This window comes from Xenopus laevis, chromosome 4L (genome assembly GCF_017654675.1).
Source record: "Xenopus laevis strain J_2021 chromosome 4L, Xenopus_laevis_v10.1, whole genome shotgun sequence".
NCBI classification, from domain to species: Eukaryota; Metazoa; Chordata; class Amphibia; order Anura; family Pipidae; genus Xenopus; species Xenopus laevis.
This window is the reverse complement of record NC_054377.1, coordinates 13,101,603-13,123,532: the sequence shown is the minus strand read 5'-3', so window position 1 is coordinate 13,123,532 and position 21,930 is coordinate 13,101,603. Positions and strand designations below refer to the sequence as shown.

The 21,930-nt window shown below is 41.5% G+C and overlaps 2 protein-coding genes across 2 annotated transcripts in view; both read left to right on the top strand.

Moving 5' to 3' along the window:
* XB5939409.L (provisional ortholog of cleavage stimulation factor subunit 3 L homeolog) overlaps window positions 1-12,111 on the top strand; it is a 51,950-nt gene extending 39,839 nt beyond the window's left edge. Inside the window, 11 exon segments of the mRNA NM_001171970.1 lie at window positions 421-530; window positions 720-836; window positions 1,810-1,884; window positions 1,997-2,140; window positions 3,840-3,942; window positions 5,332-5,401; window positions 6,536-6,731; window positions 7,839-7,992; window positions 8,929-9,023; window positions 10,441-10,501; window positions 11,897-12,111. Of these exon segments, the coding sequence (NP_001165441.1) occupies window positions 421-530; window positions 720-836; window positions 1,810-1,884; window positions 1,997-2,140; window positions 3,840-3,942; window positions 5,332-5,401; window positions 6,536-6,731; window positions 7,839-7,992; window positions 8,929-9,023; window positions 10,441-10,501; window positions 11,897-12,099 (1,328 nt within the window). The 3' untranslated portion in view covers window positions 12,100-12,111.
* A 6,091-nt stretch (window positions 12,112-18,202) lies between these two features.
* The window catches only part of kiaa1549l.L (KIAA1549-like L homeolog), a 94,406-nt gene continuing 90,678 nt past the window's right edge, over window positions 18,203-21,930 (top strand). The window contains exon 1 of the mRNA XM_041589910.1: window positions 18,203-18,631. Within this exon, the coding sequence (XP_041445844.1) occupies window positions 18,487-18,631 (145 nt within the window). The 5' untranslated portion in view covers window positions 18,203-18,486. The remainder of the gene's footprint in view (window positions 18,632-21,930) is intronic.

Genomic DNA, 21,930 nt, shown 5'->3' with positions numbered 1-21,930 from the left:
CTGTTATCTTGTGTTAGGGATCTGTTATCTGGTTACCTTCCCATTGTTCTTTTGTTTGGCTGCTGGGGGGGGGGGAGGGAGGGAGGTGATATCACTCCAACTTGCAGTACAGCAGTAAAGAGTGATTGAAGTTTATCATAGTACAAGTCACGTGACTTGGGGCAGCTCAGAAATTGACAATATGTCTAGCCCCATGTCAGATTTCAAAATTGAATATAAAAAAAATCTGTTTGCTCTTTTGAGAAATGGATTTTAGTGCAGAATTCTGCTGGAGCAGCACTATTAACTGATTCATTTTGAAAAAAATGTTTTTTTCCCATGACAGTATCCCTTTAACTGCAGAGACTGCTTTGTAGAGCTGTTCTGCCCACCTGCCAGTTTATAGCATCATTTTACATGAGCTGTGTGTGTGTTTTGCAGTTATGTTTGCTTATGAGCAGTGTTTGTTGGTGCTGGGACATCATCCGGACATCTGGTATGAAGCTGCACAATACCTTGAACAATCTAGCAAGCTGCTTGCTGAAAAAGGGGTACGTGATTGGCTATCGTCTTATTAAACATTGTATTAAACAACTGAATTAGTTACATAGTATGTTAGGCTGAAAAAAGACACGTCTATCAAGTTGCATACCTGTAAAAACTGATACAGGTATGGGACCTATTATCCAGAATTTCCTGATGGCTCCAGATTTCAGTTTTCACATTCCTTCCTATCACAGGACATGAACAACGCTAAACTTTTCAGCGACGAAGCTGCCAATATCTATGAGCGAGCGATCAGTACACTTCTAAAGAAAAACATGTTGCTGTATTTTGCCTACGCAGACTACGAAGAGGTTAGTGTCCATATTCTAGTGTAATATGAGATATTCTATTTTTTTTTTTTTATTATGAAATGTTTTTATTTTTCTTTGACAGCAAAAGTTCAAGAATAAGTTAACATCGAAAGAATTACATGTCTATAACCATTGAATATGTTCATACAGTACATCATATAGTTTAGTTATAGGAGTCTGGCTACTTCCATTGGAGGCTTTTTCTATCTTTCGTCTGCTGTGCCTTTATGTAATAGTGAGGGGACATACGGGGAAAAGGGGGTGAAAGCTATGAGGCGGTAGAAAGGAATAGTGAGGGGGTAGAATCCTTCTGCTCGGCCGAACCGAATCCTAATTTGCATATGCTAATTGGGGACGAGGAGGGAAATCACATGACTTTTTGTCACAAAACAAGGAAGTAAAAAATGTTTTCCCCTTCCCACCCCTAATTTGCATATGCAAATTATGATTCGGTTCAGTATTCGGCTGAATCTTTCAGTATTCGGCTGAATCTTTCACGAAGGATTCGGGTTCAGCCGAATCCAAAATAATGGATTGCACCGAATCCACTATTTGGGAATCGGCCGAATACCGAATTCGGATCCTTATTGCATATGCCAATTAGGGGCAGGAAAGGAAAAAGTGGGAAAAGTGCTTCTTTTGTCATGAAAAAAATCACACGATTTCCCTACCTGTCCCTTATTTACATATGCAAATAAAGATTCAGATTTGTTAGGCTAGGCTAAAGGATTCGCTAAATCCTGCTGAAAATCCCGAACCGAATCCTGGATTCGGTGCATCCCTATTTGTCACTCAAATTTTTTTGAGAAAAATGATTTTTAAATCAGTTCAATTCGTGGAAGGGAGTTAGGTTGACTTAGTTTTTGTAAAAAAAAACTAGATCCATTCTTGTTTTAGTAAATCAGCCCCTAAGTGAAGACTGATCGATTAGCTAGCTTTAGTCTTATACTCAAACGTTCTCTTTTGTCTACAGAGCCGAATGAAGTATGAAAAAACACACAGTATATACAACAGGTTACTCTCCATAGAAGATATTGATCCCACCTTGGTAAGATTTTTTTTTTTTTTTCAAATCCTGTTTGATGTTACTGCAGCAGTGTTTGCAACACAATAGGTAGTTGTTTTTAGAGATTTTTACAGTTGTTTATTTTGTCGTTCAGGTTTATATCCAGTACATGAAATTTGCCAGGAGAGCAGAGGGCATCAAATCTGGGAGACTGATTTTCAAAAAAGCCAGGGAAGACCCTAGGACCCGACATCACGTTTACGTCACTGCCGCCTTAATGGAGTATTACTGTAGCAAGGTGAGAATAAATATATATTATTTAAAGGGGTGGTTCACCTTAAAATTAACTTTTAGTATGATGTAGAGAGTGATATTCTGAGACAATTTGCTTTTTTTTCATCAGCTCTCCAGTTTGCAGTTTCGCTGGTCTGGTTGCTAGGGTCCAAATTACCCTAGCAACCATGCATTGATTTGAATAAGACTGGAATATGAATAGGAAAGGGGCTGAGTAGAAAGATGAGTGATAAAAGTAGCAATAACTATAAATAGATGGGGTCAGTGACCCCATTTGAAAACTGGAAAGAGTTGGAATATGGCAAATAATTCAAAAACTATAAAAAATAAATATCGACGACCAATTGAAAAGTAGGTTAGAATTGGCCATTCTATAACATACTTAACTTAAAGGTGAACCACCCCTTTAATGGTCTGTTAGATCAGCGGTTCAATACTTGCAGTCATGGGAATTGATGTATCAGCCAGGAGGCAGGGTCTAGGCCAGGGCAGCCATCAGGGGCGGACGGGGGAGAGTTATAGGAGGCCCGAGGGTAAGGGGGGCCCTGGCCACGCCACAATTACTAGATTTGCCGTGCCCCCCATCTTTCTGAGAGCTGCTGACTTCGGGAAGGCATGGACGTTTAAGGGGCCCTGGCCACCAATTTTCTTATAATGTGTGTGTGGGGGGGGGGGGGGGCTGTGGAAATTTTTTTTTCTCATGTGGGGTCCTAGCCACCAATATTTTTTAATGGGGGGGGCCCTGGCCACAAATGTTTTTTTATGGGGGGCCCTGACCACCAATATCTTTTTATTTTTTATTAACATGTGGGAACCCTAGCCACCAATATTTTTTTTTGTTTTTTACTGTGTGGTGGGGAGGGTGGACCTGTAGGTGGGGCTTGCAGTGGGCGCAGCCCAGGGGGCCCAGGAAATTTTGTCGTATGGGGCCCTGCGATTTCTGATGGCGGTCCTGGTCTAGGCTCACCTGCTGTATGTAAGTGCTATGCATCCTGTACAGTTTTATGCATCTTGGGCTGTTTTTTTGGTTTATGGCAAACAGGAATTTGTGGACAGCCAATGAGAATCATGTTTGGCACCCTTGAATACAGGTATGAGACCTGTTATCCAGAATGGTAGGGACCTGGGATTTTCTGAGTAAGGGTTTTTTCTGTAATTTGCATCACCAAATGTCTCCTACAAAACGAATTTAAACATTAATAAACCCAATAGAATTGTTTTGCCTCCATTATGGAGTCATGCAGCTTAGTAACGTTCAAGTACAAGCTACTGTGTTATTATTTCAGAGAAAAGGGAAATCATTTTTAAAAATTAGACTTATTTGATTGTAATTGGGTCTATAGGAGATGGCCTTTCCATCATTCAGAGCTTTCAGGATGACGAGTTTCCTGTTAATGGATCCCACACCTATACAAGAATTTGGGGGATATGTAATAAAAGGCACTAAATTTGCCAAGGAGCTATAACCCATAGCAACTAAAAGAATTTTTACTTTTAAACAGATGACCAGTAAATGCTTCTTTATGATTGGTTGCTATGGGTTACTGCTCATGGGCAAATTTAGTGCCTTTTATTACATAAGCTTTATGTAACCTTTTTTTTAAATGAAAGCAGAGCCAATCCACTGATTTCTTTACAATCAAATATCTTCCGATGATCTTTCCAAAGTTTTACTTGAAAAAAAAAAAAATGTTCTCTTGCAGGATACATCCGTGGCCTTCAAGATTTTCGAGTTAGGGCTAAAGAAATATGGTGACATCCCTGAATATGTTCTTGCCTATATAGACTATTTGTCTCACCTTAATGGTAAGTTCAGTGAAAAAGGTTTTATGTTTTTTCATATTGTAAACGCTGAATTCTGTGTTTGTTTATATCTCAGCAAGATGCTTACCATTTTCTAATTTATTCTTCACTATTTATCACGTCCCTGGTCGGACTAACGCACTTGCCCTTTAAGTTTAATTAATTTAATAATTTTATAACACTTATGCACTTTGGGCAGTGGATCAATTGTAAAGGAGTGATTTAATGGCAGAATTGAATTGATTTGGCCTGCCTTCTGTAAGAAGCGAATGAATTAGCACGGAAGAAGCATTTAAAATGAATTAGTATTAATTTTAACTAATTGAATTACTCACTATTTATATTTTTAAGATCCTACAGTTATAGAATTCATTTAAAATATTTAGTAAGTGGATGAATTTTGATTTTTTAAAAATTAGAAGTGAACCAATGAATTACTAGTCAGAAGAGGGGTTTTTCTTTTCGTTTTTCTTTTTTCGTTATCTACTATTGCACCGATTGAATCAGACCTCTCTACCGACTGAAGCAATAAATTAGTATTAAGAGTGTCTTCTCTTGCAATCATTTTCTATTGTGATCACATTAAACACAGACCTTTTTTGAAAAACTCGAATCTAATTTGAATAACTCCCCAGTCAAAATTGTCCGTTTTGACCATAAAAAATGCTCAAAAAATCTAATTTTCAATTCGACCCTTGATTAATCTGCCCCCGAGTGTATTAAGATGGTTGTAGATATAACTTACCTAAATGTCCGTGGTCTTAGATAACTTTAAGTATGATGTAGAGTGATATTCTGAGATAATTTGCAATTTGTTTTCATTTTTTATTATTGAAGTTTTTTTTAGTTATTTATCTTTTTATTCAGCAGCTCTTCAATTCGCATTTTAAGCAATCTGGTAACTAGGGCCCAAATTACCTTAGCGACCATGCATTTATTTGAATAAGAAACTGGAATATGAATAGGAGAGGGTCTGAATAGAAGGATCAGCATTAAAAAATAGCAATAACAATACATTTGCAGCCTTACAGAGCATTTGTTTTTTTAGAAGGGGACTTCGAGGCCCATTTGAAAGCTGCAAAGAATCAGAAGAAAAAGACAAATAACTATAAAACGATAAAAAATAAATAATGAAAAGTTGCTTAGAATTGGAGTTCTATAACATACTAAAAGTTACTTTAAAAGTGAACCACCCCTTTAATGCTCTTCATGGTTTAGATATTGTTTTGAATGCGGCAAGTCACATTTACTAGCTACAAATCTCCAAGTGCCCCATACTTAATAATGCAGCAGTGGATTTATATGTAGAATAATATAAACCAAATCCTAAATATCTTTTTATATATTATATATATATATATTATATATATTTTTGTTTGTTTGTTTTTGCAGAGGACAATAACACAAGAGTATTATTTGAACGAGTTTTAACGTCTGGGAGTTTGCCTCCTGAAAAATCAGGGTGAGTCCAAGTTCAACAAAATCTAAAAAGAAATGCAGCACATAGAAACTTCCAACAACAGGGATTTGCTAGTATAAATGTCAACTCCCAGACCTCTATGGTGCAATGTATGAGTGAGCATTGACCTTAAAGGAACAGTAACACCAAAAACTGAAAGTGTATTAAAGTAATTAAAATATAATGAACTGTTGCTCTGCACTGATAAAAGCTGTGTGTTTTTCTCAAGAAAGACCAGTATAGTTTATATAAACAAGCTGCTGTGTAGCCATGGGGTCAGCCATTCAAGCACAGGATACACAGTAGATGACAGATAAGTACTACTATAGTTTATATAAAAAAGCTGCTGTGTAGCCATGGGGGCAGCCATTCAAGCACAGGATACACAGTAGATAACAGATAAGTACTACTATAGTTTATATAAACAAGCTGCTGTGTATCCACAGGGGCAGCCATTCAAGCACAGGATACACAGTAGATAACAGATACGTACTACTATAGTTTATATAAACAAGTTGCTGTGTAGCCATGGGGTGCAGCCATTCAAGCACAGGATATACAGTAGATAACAGATAAGTACTACTATAGGTTATGTAAACAAGCTGCTGTGTGAAGAAAATGCACACGTTACATAGCACATAACAGATAAGCCCTGTCCAATACAATAGTGTTTTATCTGTTATATATCACGTGCCTTTTTTCCAGCTTGAATGGCTGCCTCCGTGGCTACACAGCAGCTTGTTTATATTAACTAGAGTAGAGTATCTGAAACAAACACACCAGTTGTACCAGTGCAGAGCAACAGTTTATTATATATTACACTTTAATTTTTTGGTGTTACTGTTCCTTTAAGACACCTATTGTGTCTTCCTGGTAATACCTGTTATGATACAGCCAGGTCTGCAATGAGAGATGCCTTTCACACGTTATGGACTTTCCCCTGCACAGCCTTAAGCCTTTTACTCAACACAGACTGCAGGGTTCATTTTATAATCTGTTTTTCCAGTGCAGCATAAGAGCTTTTACACAGTGGAGCACTAAGTAGGCCTGTAGCCTCACTATAGAATGGGACACCATCATATATTTATCGGGCACAATTCCTGAACTGAATCTCTCTTGATTTTAATGTTTTTACAGTGAGATTTGGGCACGCTTCCTGGCCTTCGAAAGTAATATTGGAGATTTAGCGAGTATACTGAAAGTGGAGAAAAGGAGATACACGGCATTCAAGGAGGAGTATGAAGGGAAGGAGACAGCGCTGCTTGTGGATAGATACAAGTTTATGGATTTGTACCCCTGCTCCACAAGTGAACTGAAAGCTTTGGGATACAAGGTGTGTTGCAATCAGGGTTTGTACCTGTATACACCCATCCAACATTTTCTCCATTATGGGAACGATCCCTGCAAAAAATATATTTGCATTCTGTTTCTCTGTCTCCACTACGTCTTTCTCATCGCTTTTCACAAGTACAGGTATTGGACCTGTTATCCAGAATGCTTGACCTGGAGCATTCCGGATAATGGATCTTTCCGTAATTTGGATCTCCATTCCTAAAGTCTGCTTAAAAAAAAATTAAACATTAAATGAACCCAATAGGCTGGTTTTGCTTCCAATAAGGATTAATTATATCTAAGTTGGGATCAATTACAAGCGACTGTTTTATGAAAATTATTTCCTTTTTCTGTGTAATAATAAATCAAAATTATCTGATTAAAATGGAGTCTATGGAGTCATAATTCTGAGCTTTCTGGAAAACGGTTTCCAGATAACAGATCCCATACCTGTACCACAGACACAATTATTTCTTCCACTCCCTTTATGTTTGCTTTTCTTTTTCATCATTCTCGGGCACTAGCAAAGTGGGTGTTTGATTAAAGGGGTGGTTCACCTTTAAGTTAACTTTTAGTTTGTTATAGATAAGCTCATTCTAAGCAACTTTTCAATTGGCCTTCATTTTTTCTTTTTTTATAGTTTTTAAATTCTCTTTCTCACTTTTTCCAACTTTTAAACAGGGGCCATTGACCCCATCTAAAAAAAACAATGCCCTGTAAGGCTACAAATGTATCGTTATTGCGACTTTTTATTACTCACATTTCTATTCATTTCCTTTCCTATTCATGTTCCAGTCTCTTATTCAAATCAATGTGTGGTTGCTAGGGTAATTTGGACCCTAGCAACCAGAGTGCTGAAATTGCAAACTGGAGAGCTGCTGAATAAGAAGCTAAATAACTCAAAAACCACAAATCATAAAAAAAGAAAAGAAAAGCAAAATCACATCATACTAAAAGTACATTTAAAGGTGAACACCCCCTTTAAATAATGAGGAACTTACATGGGTCATTGCTGTGGATGACTTGCAATATTTGAAATTATCACAGGAAAATGTGCCTTTGCCTCACCCTTAATTTATTGATAGTAATATCTTATTCTTATTCCTAGGATGTATCAAGAGCCAAACTGGCATCCCTAATCCCAGACCCGGTGGTAGCTCCATCTATAGCTCCTTCACTGAAGGACGATGTTGACCGAAAACCAGAGTACCCCAAACCTGACACAAGTCAGATGATCCCCTTCCAGCCGCGACATTTAGCCCGTAAGCATTTTTAAAGCAGTCTGATTCACATTGTGTTGTAATTTCTTCTGTTACATAGTCATAAACATCTTGAGAGTCATCCACTTATTAGTAAAATCTTGTGAACACTTTAATTTGGTGATTGATTAGTTGCATTTTTGCTTGTTAATCCATTTCTGTGGGCTGACATAGCTCAATACACACCATGTGATCTGAGTGGGAGCGCAGTACTTTGGTCCAGTACCATTGGTTGCTTAAAGGAGAAGGAAAGGCTAAAATTAAGTAAGCTTTATCAGAAAGGTCTATATATATGTACCAGTAAACCCTCAAAGTAATGCTGATCTGAGTCCTCATTCTTTCCTTCTATTGTGTACTCATGGGCTTCTGTATTAGACTTCCTGTTTTCAGCTTAAACCTCCAGGGCTTGGGCTTGAGCATGCTCAGTTTGTTCCTTTCTCCTTCTTCCCCTCCCTCTTCCCCTCCCTGCTGTAATCTGAGCTCTGAGCTATGAGTGAGCAGAGAGAAACTCAGGCAGGAAGTGATGTCACAGCAAGCTAATATGGCAGCTGCTATCTGAAACAAACAGAGACAGTGTCTAGAGCTGTTTACTCAGGTATGGTAAAGCATTCTGCAGAATAAATATAGTGTTATAGCTTGCACTGTTGTGGCTAATCTATTGGCAATAAACTGCTTCGGTAGCTTTCCTTCTCCTTTAAGGAATCCATTCCCATTTCATTGTTATGGGCTGCACAGAAATGACCATGCAGTTAACTGTCTGTGATGCAGGGTTATATTTTTTGCATTGGGGAATATCCTATTTCAACTATTTCAAAATAGTTTTTTGTTCAATGTGCATGAAAACCGACGGCAACTGCTTCGTTATAAGACCTGATCTATTTGGAGTGCAGAACAGCCAGGTTTACTAACGTCTAAAAATGATGTTTTTCTATTTCTCAGCACCTGGACTCCATCCTGTTCCTGGTGGTGTATTCCCAGTCCCTCCAGCTGCAGTCGTCTTAATGAAGCTGCTTCCTCCCCCAATTTGTTTCCAGGTTAGTATTTTGTTTTGTTCCCGTTTGGCATGATGCCTTTGTTACCCTTGTTTCTTAAGGGGCAGCAGAAGTGCTGCTTCCCATAACCAGCAGTGATGCCATTGCAAGCAGACATTGACTTTCATGCTTCAACAGTTTGAGCCAACACCTCCTCCACTGGGCTTAGTGAATGTCCAGTGTGCTGCCACTTTGTGCGGGAGACACTTAAAGGGATTATGTCATGATTTTTATGACACTGTTTACACTGCAAATAATTCACTCTACAGTATAAAATGTCATTCCTGAACCAGCAAGTGTATTTTTTAGTTGTAATATTGGTGTGTAGGTGCATCTCAGGTCATTTTGCTTGGTCATGTGCTTTCAGAAAGAGCCAGCACTTTAGGATGGAACTGCTTTCTGGCAGGCCGTTGTTGCTCCTACTCAATGTAACTTAATGTGTCGCAGTGGCACCTGGATTTTAATATTGAGTGCTGTTCTTAAGGTGGCCATACACGGAGAGATCCGCTCGTTTGGCGATGTCGCCAAACGAGCGGATCTCTCCCCGATATGCGCACCTTGAGGTGGACAATATCGGGCTGATCCGATCGTGGGCCCTAGGGCCCAACGATCGGATCCTAACGAATAGTAATGGCAAGTCAAATGACTGGGGGCTTCTGGGAACTTGACAATATGTCTAGCCCCATGTCAGATTTCAAAACTAAATTAAAAAAAAATCTGTTTGCCCCCCCCCCAATTATTATCCCATTGGTCACTTGTGAAAATAGAAAGAACAGTGGAAACATGGATACACCCCTAAAACACCCCAGTCAAGCCATTATACTGAACCCTTTCCTGTATTCCACCCAAACACAATCCACTCTCTTGCAAACATGACACTTCCATGAATCACCCTTTTAAGTTCCCTGAAGGCAATACCCCTGAGTGGGACCCTGAAAACGATTAGGTATCATTATATTATAGGGAACCCCAAATGTTGTGCTTGTTCTGTAAGGATGTACCAAATCCACTATTTTGGATTCAGCCGAACCCTCAAATCCTTCGGGAAAGATTCGACCGAATCCTAATTTGCATATGCAAATTAGGGGTGGGAAGGGGTAAAACATATTTTACTTCCTTGTTTTGTGACAAAAAGTCACGCGATTTCCCCCGCCCCTAATTTGCATATGCAAATTAGGATTCGGTTCGACCTGGCAGAAGGAAACGGCCGAATCCTGCTGAAAATGGCCGAATCCCGAACCGAATCCTGGATTCGGTGCATCCCTATTGTTCTGGGCCCTAGATTAAAAACCGTTCCTGATGGCAGCACCATGGAACGTGTCCCAGAATAAGCCATCTTCTCTCAACCTTAATTAAAATGTGATAAAAAAAAAAAAAGACGTCTATGTCTTTATAAATTCCATTCTTTTTCTCCTCACAGGGCCCGTTTGTGCAGGTTGATGAGATCTTGGAAGTCTTGCGGAGGTGCAAGCTGCCAGACAGTAAGTGTTTTGCGGGAGAACCTATAAACTATAAAATGGAATTTACTGCTGCTGGGCGGGAGTTGGAGTTGTAGGGCTGCAATGGGAATTGTAGTTGAACCACACCTGGGTGACTGCAGACTGGACTGAATGAGCCTCTTTTAAAGGGGTTGTTCAAGTTTGAGTTAACTTTTAGGGGGTTATTTAACAAAGGTTGAATTTCAGAGTAATGTGATTTTTTTTAAACCCTAATAAATTTGATTTTATTCAGAATTCAAATGTTGTATTGTTTATGTATCTAAAATTCGATCGAATAGTCCCATGAAAACTCAAATCGAATTCGAATCAAGTTTTCCTATGAAAAAAAAAAAGCAAAAAAATGTTTTTGACGCCAAAAATTTTTTTTCTCCCATTGGTGTCTATGGGGCATTGTTTTCGAAGCAAACATTTGGCTCATCACTACTATTAACATCTTCGAATAGTTGAAGGGACCTCTGCCATTGATTTCTGCATGAACTCAGCAGGTTTTAGCTGGAGAATGGTCTAATTAGAACTGTTTCCAGGATTGAGCTGTGATAAATCTCATATTCTAATTGCTGATTTTTAAATGGGGGTGATCTTTAGATGGGGTCAGTGACCCCCCCCCCCCTATTTGAAAGCTGGAAAGAGTCAAAAACTATATATATATAAAACAGATAATGAAAACCAATTGAAAAGTTGCTTGGAGTTAGCCATTCTTACATAACATACTGAAAGTTAACGTAAAGGTGGACCACCCCTTTCAAGGATGAGGAAAGTTAAACTAAAGAAGTAGGTAGAAATGTTGTACATGATGTTTTGTGCTTCTGTATCAGCCCAAGGCAACCACAGCCCTTTAGCAGTAAAGATCTGTGTCTCCAATGATGCCCCAGTAGCTCCCCATCTTCTATTCTGCTGATTCACTGCACATGCTCTGTGCTGCTGTCACTTACTGAGCTTAGGGACCCACTCACAATATACAGTACACATAGAATAGAATTGTCACAATATAAGGCTGATTAGTAATTAATACAGATAATTACTACATGGCAGCACAGAAACCAGTGCAATTAGTATCAGAATTTAATAATCAGCAAACCTGTAGCATCAGCTTATATTACAGCCAGGGAAGCTCATTTTCTGCTGGATAATTAGTGACGAGCCCTAAGCTTAGCTTCTCAACAGCCAATCAGAGCCCACTGAGCATGTGAGTGTCACAGACACTTTCCAAGATGGTGACCCCCTGTGACAAGTTTGAAGTCCTGGATCATTGCTGATATTGACAAGCTGAAACTTTAGCCTTGTGCAATAAGTTCACTATATAAAATATGGCATTTTTAGCCCTATTCGTTTTTAGGGTTTAGTTCTCCTTTAATGTGCATGTATCTGTTTTTGCAGCAGTGGATGAAGCAGTGAGGATCATTACCGGGGGCCAGGTGGAGATGAACTTAGAGGGGAACGGACCAGTCGAAGTCAACGCGATACTAAATAAATCCGTGAAAAGACCCAACGAGGACTCGGATGATGACGAAGAGAAGGGCTCAGTGGTCCCTCCCGTCCATGACATATACAGAACCCGGCAGCAGAAGAGAATCCGGTGAAGATTCTTCCTTCGGAAACTTCAGAGAAAAAAAAAAAAAATTCCACATGAGAAACTTTTTACTGAACATTTACTCCATGAAACCTTGCGCTATGAGAACCTCCCTCCCGTTACGAGCGTCTATCAGACTAATCCGTGTTCTCGCGGTGCGTCCGAAGGTTTCTGGAGTCACAACTTTCCCCCTGATGAGGGAGAGACAAATCTACTTCCTTTTTCCTGATCTGTATTTTTTCGTGCAGCCGGAAAAGCTTCCTCGGTTTTATTTCAAAAACTGAACAGCTTCGGAATCGTAATTTTTTTTATTTTTTTATAATTCACTTATTTCTTCAGTTCCAGTTGTCGGCCAAGTTGTTGGTCAGTTTGTCCAGCCTTTCTCCTGCCTCTGTTATTTTATTGCTGATTATACTAAAGAGCTCCGTGGATTTTTAATTCTCCACTTTCCATCGAATAAAGGGGAGCCGCCACGGCTGTGCCTACGTCACCTTTGATTTTATTCCTGCACCAATTGCTGCTATTTTTTAAACGACGCCGTGTATCGCCCAATCAGCTGTCGGCTCCTCCCACACTAGAGCGTAGTGTTGCTCATCCAGCCGCTTTTCAGACTCAAGCAGTGTTGCCTTTTTTTTTTTTTAATGAAGTTGCAGAAAATGGTTCGTAATGAAACCCTTTCTTTACTGACTGCAAAGGGTTAAAACGAGGAGAATTTGGTAGAACTTCAGGAAAGGTGAGGATTCGCTAGATATCATTTGAGGTGGGGAAAAGTTCTACCCGGTAACCCGTCATGGTTTTCGATTTTCAAGGAAACATTCTTATTTTGATGCAAAATAAAAATAATTAACTTTACGATTGTGTTTTTTATTATGGTCTTTACTCTACCAGTATGGGCAGCTTAAAGGGGTGGTTCACCTTTAAATTAACTTTTAGTATGTTATAGAATGACTAATTCTAAGCAACTTTTCAATCTGCCTTCATGTTTTTTTAATTATTTGCTTTTTTCTCGAGATGCACCGAATCCACTATTTTGGATTCGGCCGAACCCCTGAATCCTTTGCGAAAGATTTGGCTGAATACTGAACTGAATCCGAATCCTAATTAGGAATTTTTACTTCCTTGTTTTGTGACAAAAAGTCACGCGATTTCCCTCCCAGCCCCTTATTTGCATATGCAAATTAGGATTCTGATTCGGTTCAGCCTAATCCTGCTGAAAAAGGCCCTACTTTTTCCTTCTGGCTCTTTCCAGCTTTCAAATAGGGGGTCACTGACCTCATCTAAAAACCAAATGTTCTGTTAGGCTACAAATGTATTGTTATTGTTACTTTTTATTACTCATCTTTCTATTCAGGCCTCTCCTATTCATATTCCAGTCTCTTATTCAAATTAGTGCATTGTTACTAAGGTAATGTGGACCCTAGCAACCAGATGGCTGAAATTGCAAACTGGAGAGCTGCTGAATAAAAAGCTAAATAACTCAAAAACCACAAATAATAAAAAATTAAAACCAATTGCAAAGTGTCTCAGAATATCACTCTCTACATCATACTAAATGTTAATTTAAAGGTGACCAACCCTCCCTCACCAAACCGTGAGCAGCTACATAACTTCGCATTATGGAAGTGCGGTTGTGACGTCACAATCTCACGAGATGAGACTTCAGAGACGACTTCTCATTTTTGTGTTCTGCTTCTTGTAGCACCATTATTGCGCTCGCACACTAAAGTCACTCGGTGTCCCCCTAGCTGTTCTGTGGAATGTTCGTGGTGGTGGTGGGCGGGTTTGCTGGCAACCAGGGATGCACCGAATCCAGGATTTGGTTCGGAATTCGGGCAGGATTCGGCCTTTTTCAGCTGGATTCGGATTCGGCCGAATCCAAATCCTAATTTGCATATGCAAATTAGGGGTGGGGAGGGAAATTGCTTGTCTCTTTGTCACAAAACAAGGAAGTAAAAAACTTTTTCCCCTTCCCACCCCTAATTTGCATATACATAGTCTAAAAAATAAATTAATATATGTGAATGTACGCCTTTTTCAAATTTTCACTGTTTCACATATTTTTCACCCATCACCAGGGGATAACTACAGAGGGGAGCCCAGGAGGTATAGGGGCCCCATAAGACCCTAATTTAGATACAATTTCAATAAATATTGGTAAAACAGGTCAATCTCTAGACATTTTGGAGACCAGCAGAGTTTTGCCCCAAAATTGTCTGAAACTGAGGAAAGTCACTGGAAAATGCGAGAATGCTTAAGAGTGACGGAAGACTGGGGTACAGAGCCCAAAATCCTGACTTCTGCACAAGTCAGACCCATTGCATTCTGGGTATTGCAGTCTTACATTAAACTTAGCAGTGGGCAAATTGTTAAACAAAAACTACATTACCCAACATGCATTGGGAGACGCAGGTTTGGCACATTAGGGCAAGAAAACGTACAAACCAGCCAAAGGCCCAAAAAGTAGCCCAAATCCATAACGTGGCTAGTTTGTACTTTCAAAACACACCTGGGCTTTAAAGGAGAACCTAACCCTAAAAATGAATATGGCTAAAAATGTCATATTTTATGAACTGCACTTATTACACCAGCCTTAAGTTTCAGCTTGTCAATAGCAGCAATGATCCAGGACTTCAAACTTGTCACAGGGGGTCACCATCTTGGAAAGTGTCTGTGACACTCACATGCTCAGTGGGCTCTGATTGGCTGTTGAGAAGCTAAGCTTAGGGGTCGTCACTAATTATCCAGCAGAAAATGAGCTTCACTGGCTGTAATATAAGCTGATGCTACAGGTTTGCTGATTATTAAATTCTGATGCTAATTGCACTGGTTTCTGTGCTGCCATGTAGTAATTATCTGTATTAATTACTAATCAGCCTTATATTGTGACATTTCTATTCTATGTGTACTGTATATTGTGAGTGGGTCCCTAAGCTCAGTAAGTGACAGCAGCACAGAGCATGTGCAGTGAATCAGCAGAAAAGAAGATGAGGAGCTACTGGGGCATCTTTGGAGACACAGATCTTTACTGCTAAAGGGCTGTGGTTGCTTTGGGCTGGTACAGAAGCACAAAACATCATGTACAACAGTGATCCCCAACCAGTAGCTCGTGAGTAACATGTTGCTCTCCAACCCCTTGGATGTTGCTCCGAGTGACCTCAAAGCAGGAGCTTCTTTTTGAATTCCAGGCTTGGAGGCAAGTTTTGGTTGTATAAAAACAGACTACCAAACAGAGTCTCCTTTTGGCTGCCAGTTTACACAGGGGCTACTAAATGGCCAATCACAACCCAGGAACATCTTTCATGCTTGTGGTGCTCCCCAACTTTTTATACATCTGAATGTTGCTCATGGGGGAAAAAGGTTGGGGACATGTGATGTACAACATTTCTAGCTACTTCCAGGGGCGTTTCGCCAATGAGGCAAGTTTAGGCTGTAGCCTCAGGCGGCAGCGCCCCACTATGTACCAGGGGCGGCATAAATGCCCCTCCTGGTAATTTAATAGCTGAAATTTCCGGTTTTCGAACCTGAAATTCTGGTCTTCTAGCACAGAGAGCGCAGTTAGGATCTCTGCGCTAGCGTACTGGCCCTCTCTGCCACCCTCGTGGACCCCCTCAGGCGCAAAAAGGTAAGTGCACAGGGGGAGGAGGGGGCGGCAGCAACTGCTGCTGCTTCAGGCGTAGGGGCCAGGATCCCCTGGGCCAGAACTAGGAGTAGGCAGAGTAGGCACGTGCCGGCTTGGTCAAGACCTGCCCTTAGCCACCCTCAGACCCCCCCATTTCATTAAATGGGGTTTTCATTGATACAGGAAAAGTGGGTTGGTCACAGTACACATACTATAATATATGAGTTTATCATGCAGAATTAGAAAATGTTTTCATCGTTTTGATCTTTTCACCCACTTTAAAGGCATCCAAACTACACTGAACACAGGCAATAAAAAAGCCTAATTCATTGCACTCACTGCGTTACATCTCACACACATTATCTGCAGTGAGACAGAAGAACAGGAGAGGGCAGTCGAGTTCTAGTTAGGTTAAAGGGGAAATACTACCTAGTTTTGATGATATATATATTGTATACAAGGCCTCCATCAATTTGATGCATGTGATACTGCTATGAGGGGTCCTATGAAGGGGTGCAGCTTATGGGGGAATGGGCAAGTTTTGGGCATAATGGGACATGGCCAGGCAGATCAAGTGCATGGTCATACATATGCATATACATTTTTCATTGTAAAGTAAAAAGACAATATGCCTTACAGATATTGTCATGCCCCGATGTGCCCTAAAATGCACACATTAAGCCCACCCAGCCCCCATGATGCCACCTTCATGACCCCAGGATTGTGCATTTGTATCTCTTGGGTCACCCCTCTTGCCATGACTGAAGTACCCCTTGTAATGCCCATGATGCCACTCTGCCTAGATATACAATTCAGCTTGTGAGGCCTCTTCACTAGCACAATAAACATGGACATAACCCCCAGCTGTCACTTTTCCTGACACTGCTAGCTGTGCCCATCTTCGACTCCTTTCGTGACTTCGGGTCATTCGCGGCTTTGGGACTTCAACTTCGACTCCTTTTGTGACTTCAGCTCTTTCCGCCGCTTCAGGACTTTAACTTCGGCTCATTCCGTGGCTTTGGCTCCTTTTGCCGCTTCAGGACTTAAACTTCGGCTCCTTCCGTAGCTTTGGGTCTTTTCGCTGCTTCAGGACTTCAATTTCGACTCCCTTTGTGTCTTCCGGTCATTCGCGGCTTCATGAGTTCAACTTCGACTCCTTTCGTGGCTTTGGCTCTTTTTGCGCTTCAGGACTTAAACTTCGGCTCCATCCGTAGCTTTGGGTCTTTTTGCCGCTTCAGGACTTTAACTTTGACTCATTTCGTAGCTTTGGGTCTTCTTGCCACATCAGGACTTCAACTTTGACTCCTTTCGTGACTTTGGCTCTTTTTGCCACTTCAGGACTTCAATTTTGACTCCTTTCATGGGTTCGGCTCCTTTTGTGGCTTTAGGACTTCAACTTCGGCTCATTTCGTAGCTTTGGGTCTTTGCGCCACTTCAGGACTTCAACTTCGACTCCTCTTGTTTCTTCAGGTCATTCGGGACTTCAACTTCGACTCCTTTCACTACTTTGGCTCTTTTTGCCGCTTCAGGACTTCAATTTCGACTCCTTTCGTGGGTCCATCTCCTTTTGTGGCTTCAGGACTTCAACTTCGGCTAATTTCGTAGCTTTGGGTCTTTTTGCAACTTCAGGACTTCAACTTCGACTCCTTTCGTGACTTTGGGTCTTTTTGCAGCTTCAGGACTAAAACTTCGGCTCCATTCGTGGCGTTGGGTCTTTTGGCGGCTTCAGGACTTTGGCTTTTCCGGACTTCGGCAGGTGAGGAACAGTTTAATCGCTGTCTAGGGGGGCCCTGCTATTTCGAAAAGTGCAGCACAACCCCTTTTAGGCCCGGGCCCGGTACAAGAGTACCCCCTGTGCCCTCCTGATGGTGTACCTGTCTAGATCTCTGACTTTACTCTCCTCCTCCCAAGAGCTGACACTCCCTCTAGGTGTTTTATCAACAGCCCCCCAATCAGTAACATATTGCACAGTTAGGGGTTAAAAAGACCTGGGCCTGTTATTTTAAAACTACAAATCTCACATCATATGCTCTGTGCACTGACAATTATATATGCAGTGAGGAGAATTATAGGTTATCCAGAATGCTCAGGACCTGGGGTTTTCTGGATAACAGATCTTTCTGTAATTTGGATCTCCATACCTTAAGTCTACTAGAAAATCATGTAAACATTAAATAAACCCAATAGGCTGGTTTTGCTTCCAATAAGGATTAATTATATCTTAGTTGGGATCAAGTACAAGCTATGGATCTATTATTACAGAGAAAAAGGAAATCATTTTTAAAACATTTGGATGAAATGGAGTCTATGGAAGATGGCCTTTCCATAATTCGGAGCTTTCTGGATAACAGGTTTCTGGATACCGGATCCCATGCTTATACTTTGCGTTCCAGGGCCGGTAACACTACTGTGCTTTCCTATGCACTTGCACGTTGCGGCCAGTAGGTGCCCCCCTTCCCCAGACGTTCAGTGTCCTCACATTTTTCTGCCTGCGACGTGATCGCTTTCTCAATGAAAAGACGTCTCTAGGCTGCAATGACAGTTTCATCCCCAAAGCAACAGCAAACGACGAGTGAGCTCACCTCCAGCTGCCCGAGCCAGACCTACCTGTGCCAACCTGTGCTCATCTGAGCCCCTGCCAGACCAGCACTATGTGCCCCTGACTCTGCAGCAGAGAATCGCCCGAGGGACCTGCAGCCAATGACTCACAACGTTCCGGATCTGTGACCCGGAGGAGGGGTTGGATCCCCTGGGGCAGATGTTTGGACCCCCCCATTGATGGCTCCGGCGGGGAAGTGGACTGTGGGAGATGAGGGGTCGGGGTTCAGCCCAGCAGCTGCAATGCCATGGGCAAGATGGGCATCTCTCATCCTCTTTGTGGCTGTGATTGCAGCTCTGCAGACTCCAGTGCGAGCCTTGGGAGGTAAGAATTGCACTAATGGGGCCCCTAATAGTATCCCCCCATCTGTCTGGCACTAATGGGGCCCCTAATATGCCTGTGTCATATAAAAGTATCCCCCCATCTGTCTGGCACTAATGGGGCCCCTAATATACCTGTGTCATATAAAAGTATCCCCCCATCTGTCTGGCACTAATGGGGCCCCTAATATACCTGTGTCATATTGCAGTATTCCCCCATCTGCCTGATACACAGGGACATCCCCCTCACTGCTGCTTTATTCCCCCAGAGCCAGGCTGCTGCTTCTGTACCCTCATTTATTTGGGGGGCACAAGGCATTACAGGTATATGGTGGCAGAAATAAAAGCCCCCTTGATGTTTCGGTTCTGTCTCTTTATCCTCAATGGTGTGCCCCCCTCCAGCTGTTGGACTGCAGCTCCCATCATAGGTTGATGTTGGATGCTGGGAAATGTAGTAGAACAGTAGCTGATAATAAGCTACAGATTGGACAGATGTGAGTTGAATGGTGCAGGCACCACTGGGGTTTTTCCTTTCCAGTAGAAATGTCATTGCATTGGCTTTGTAATCACTTTAGGCAGCAGCATGGATGGGGTTAATGGTCATGGTGCATGCATAGGGTTAAATGAGCCTATATATTGTGTGTGTGTGTGTGTGTGTGTCTTGGCATAACAGAATTGTCTTTTATATTCGATGAACGACTGTCCTTATTCTGTATATATATATATATATATATATATATATATATATATATATATATATATATATATATATATATATATATATGGGGGCTATTCATATTGTAAAATATAAGGATATTATAAGAAGGGATGTTCCGAATCCACACATTCGGCCGAATCCTTCTGCCCGACCGAACCGAATCTGAATCCTAATTTACATAAGCAAATTAGGGGCGGAGAGGGAAATCACATGTCTTTGTCACAAAACAAGAGAGTAAAAAATGTTTTCTCCTTCCCACCACTAATTTGCATATGCAAATTTGGATTTAGTTCGGTATTCGGCCAAATCTTTCACAAACGATTCAGGGGTTTCGGCCGAATCCAAAATAGTGGATTCGGTGCATCCCTAATTATAAGTCACGGAGGAGTTCCATAATCACAATATAAAAGCACGAGGCCGAAGGTCATGGAAATCCGAGGTTACTTCTAATATCCTCCTTAGTGAGGGGCAAATAAATTTGGCAGGCGCAAATTCGCAGCGAATTCCGCTAAACAGTGTATGGATGCGCATTGGAAAACTCTATTCGGAGGCCCATTGACTTTAACGGCGGCAACAAAATTGACGCAATCGTCGATTTTCAAGTTTCATGATTTTTTCAGTTTTGCTAATTTCACGGGAAATTCATGAATTTTTTTGCGAAGCGAAAAACATCATTAGTCCTCATATTTTCCAACAAGGTGTACTATATCTGTTATAATACACAAGTTATTATATTTTATATATATATATATGCCATTTAGTGACATGTGTCATGTGGTTGGATTTGGAACAAGATGGAAATGATTCCTTTTTTGGTTTATTAGACACTTTTGGTTTTAATTCAGTTGCACTTTCTGTTGTACTCGACTCTGTTAACGTTTGTGTTCCGGCAATTCCAGTGCTGTGATTGGCCAGGGGTTGGTTCTGTACCACTTTGGGGTTTACAGAGAAATGATAACATGTACGGTTACTAGATCTCTTGTAAAATCAGGGACACTTCTAAGAAATGTAGGGTACAAGGCTACATTGAACATAAGATCTGTAGCAATCGTCCTTAAGTAAAACAGCGCCCCCTAGCGGTCATAAAAAATTGCAAAGCAGTCCTGATACAACCTATGGAGAATATTAATTTAGACCAACTGCCCTTGGGTGCCTGTATAGAAAATACAGGCCTGGCTGTAGAGGACTTGCTTGAAGGTCACTTAAGGTGAGATTTGGGCAGAATGCCTCGTTCCTCTTCTAGATACTTCTGGAAGCCCATATTAAGGGTCAGTTGAGGCATGAACTGAGAAGAAGACTTACTTGCTTGCTACTAGATACTTCTAGATACTTCTGGAAGCCTATATTAAGGGTCAGTTGAGGCATTAACTGAGAAGAAGACTTACTTGCTGCCCTACATAGTCTGGGAATTATGGTGGTACAGATGTTTTCATTCTGAAAGGGGACCTGGCCATATCTTGGACCTCAAAGGTGGGCAGAAGGGAGCAAACCACTGACCTATACTGTAGGGTGGGCCAAGAAAGAGCTTCTTCAATTTGTAGGCATAGGCCTACTATACAAGGACTTCTGTGGTTAAGTCAGATCTAAGGAATATATGGTATGTGGGTGGGGATGTTGACCTTGAGTCGTTTGTAGGTTCTTGACTCTAATCACAAGACAATATCTCTTTCTGCAAATAGAAACGTTCAACTTGAATGGGCGGTTGTGTGTGCAAATAGTGGCTGGAGCTCTGTCCTACAAACAAGGTTGTGCTACACACACAGGCTATCTCATATACAGTCAGTGGATTGGTGTGAGGGCCATTGGTTTCCATCACTCGGAGTAAAGGTGGCCATACACGGGCCGATAAAAGCTGCCGACAGACCGTGTATGGGGCCCCCCGACGGGCTTCACCGATCGAGATCTGGCCGAAAGTCGGCCAGATCTCGATCGGATGGGACAAAAAATCCCGTCGGATCGCGGCCGATCTATTCGTTGATGCGGTCCCGTGATCCGACCGCCCGTTAGGCATCGTTAGGATCCGATCGTTGGGCCCTAGGGCCCACGATAGGATCAGCCCGATATTGCCCACCTCAAGGTGGGCATATCGGAGGGAGATCCGCTCGTTTGGCGACATCGCCAAACGAGCAGATCTCTCCATGTATGGCCACCTTAAGTGCAGGAAGTATCTGCTAGAAATTGCCAGATTTTGGTTGGCTGGTTCTTACATGGAGTTGGATCCCTACCATGAAGGGGCCTGCCACAATCTTACCCCGCTCCCAGGTGTCTCCTGCGTGAGTTCTGTATTGCACCTGCACCAAGTTTGAACCTGCACATGGGTCACCTAGGTGCAGGGGGGCATGATGGACATAGTCCGCTCAGCATTAGGACCTCCTATGGGTGCCCCCTCTATGAAATGGAAGTTTCCTTCTCCTTTAAATGAGGGGAGAGGTCCTAGCTATTCCCTTATGGCTACACATTGGCATTTCGGAGGAGCATGCGCTGAGTAGGTGAGACCCATATACATGAATGTATTTTTAGCTGCCAGGTTGCCAGTCATTAAATTTTTAGGAGAGGTTGCCAAGGGGCATGAATCGGTTTATTTA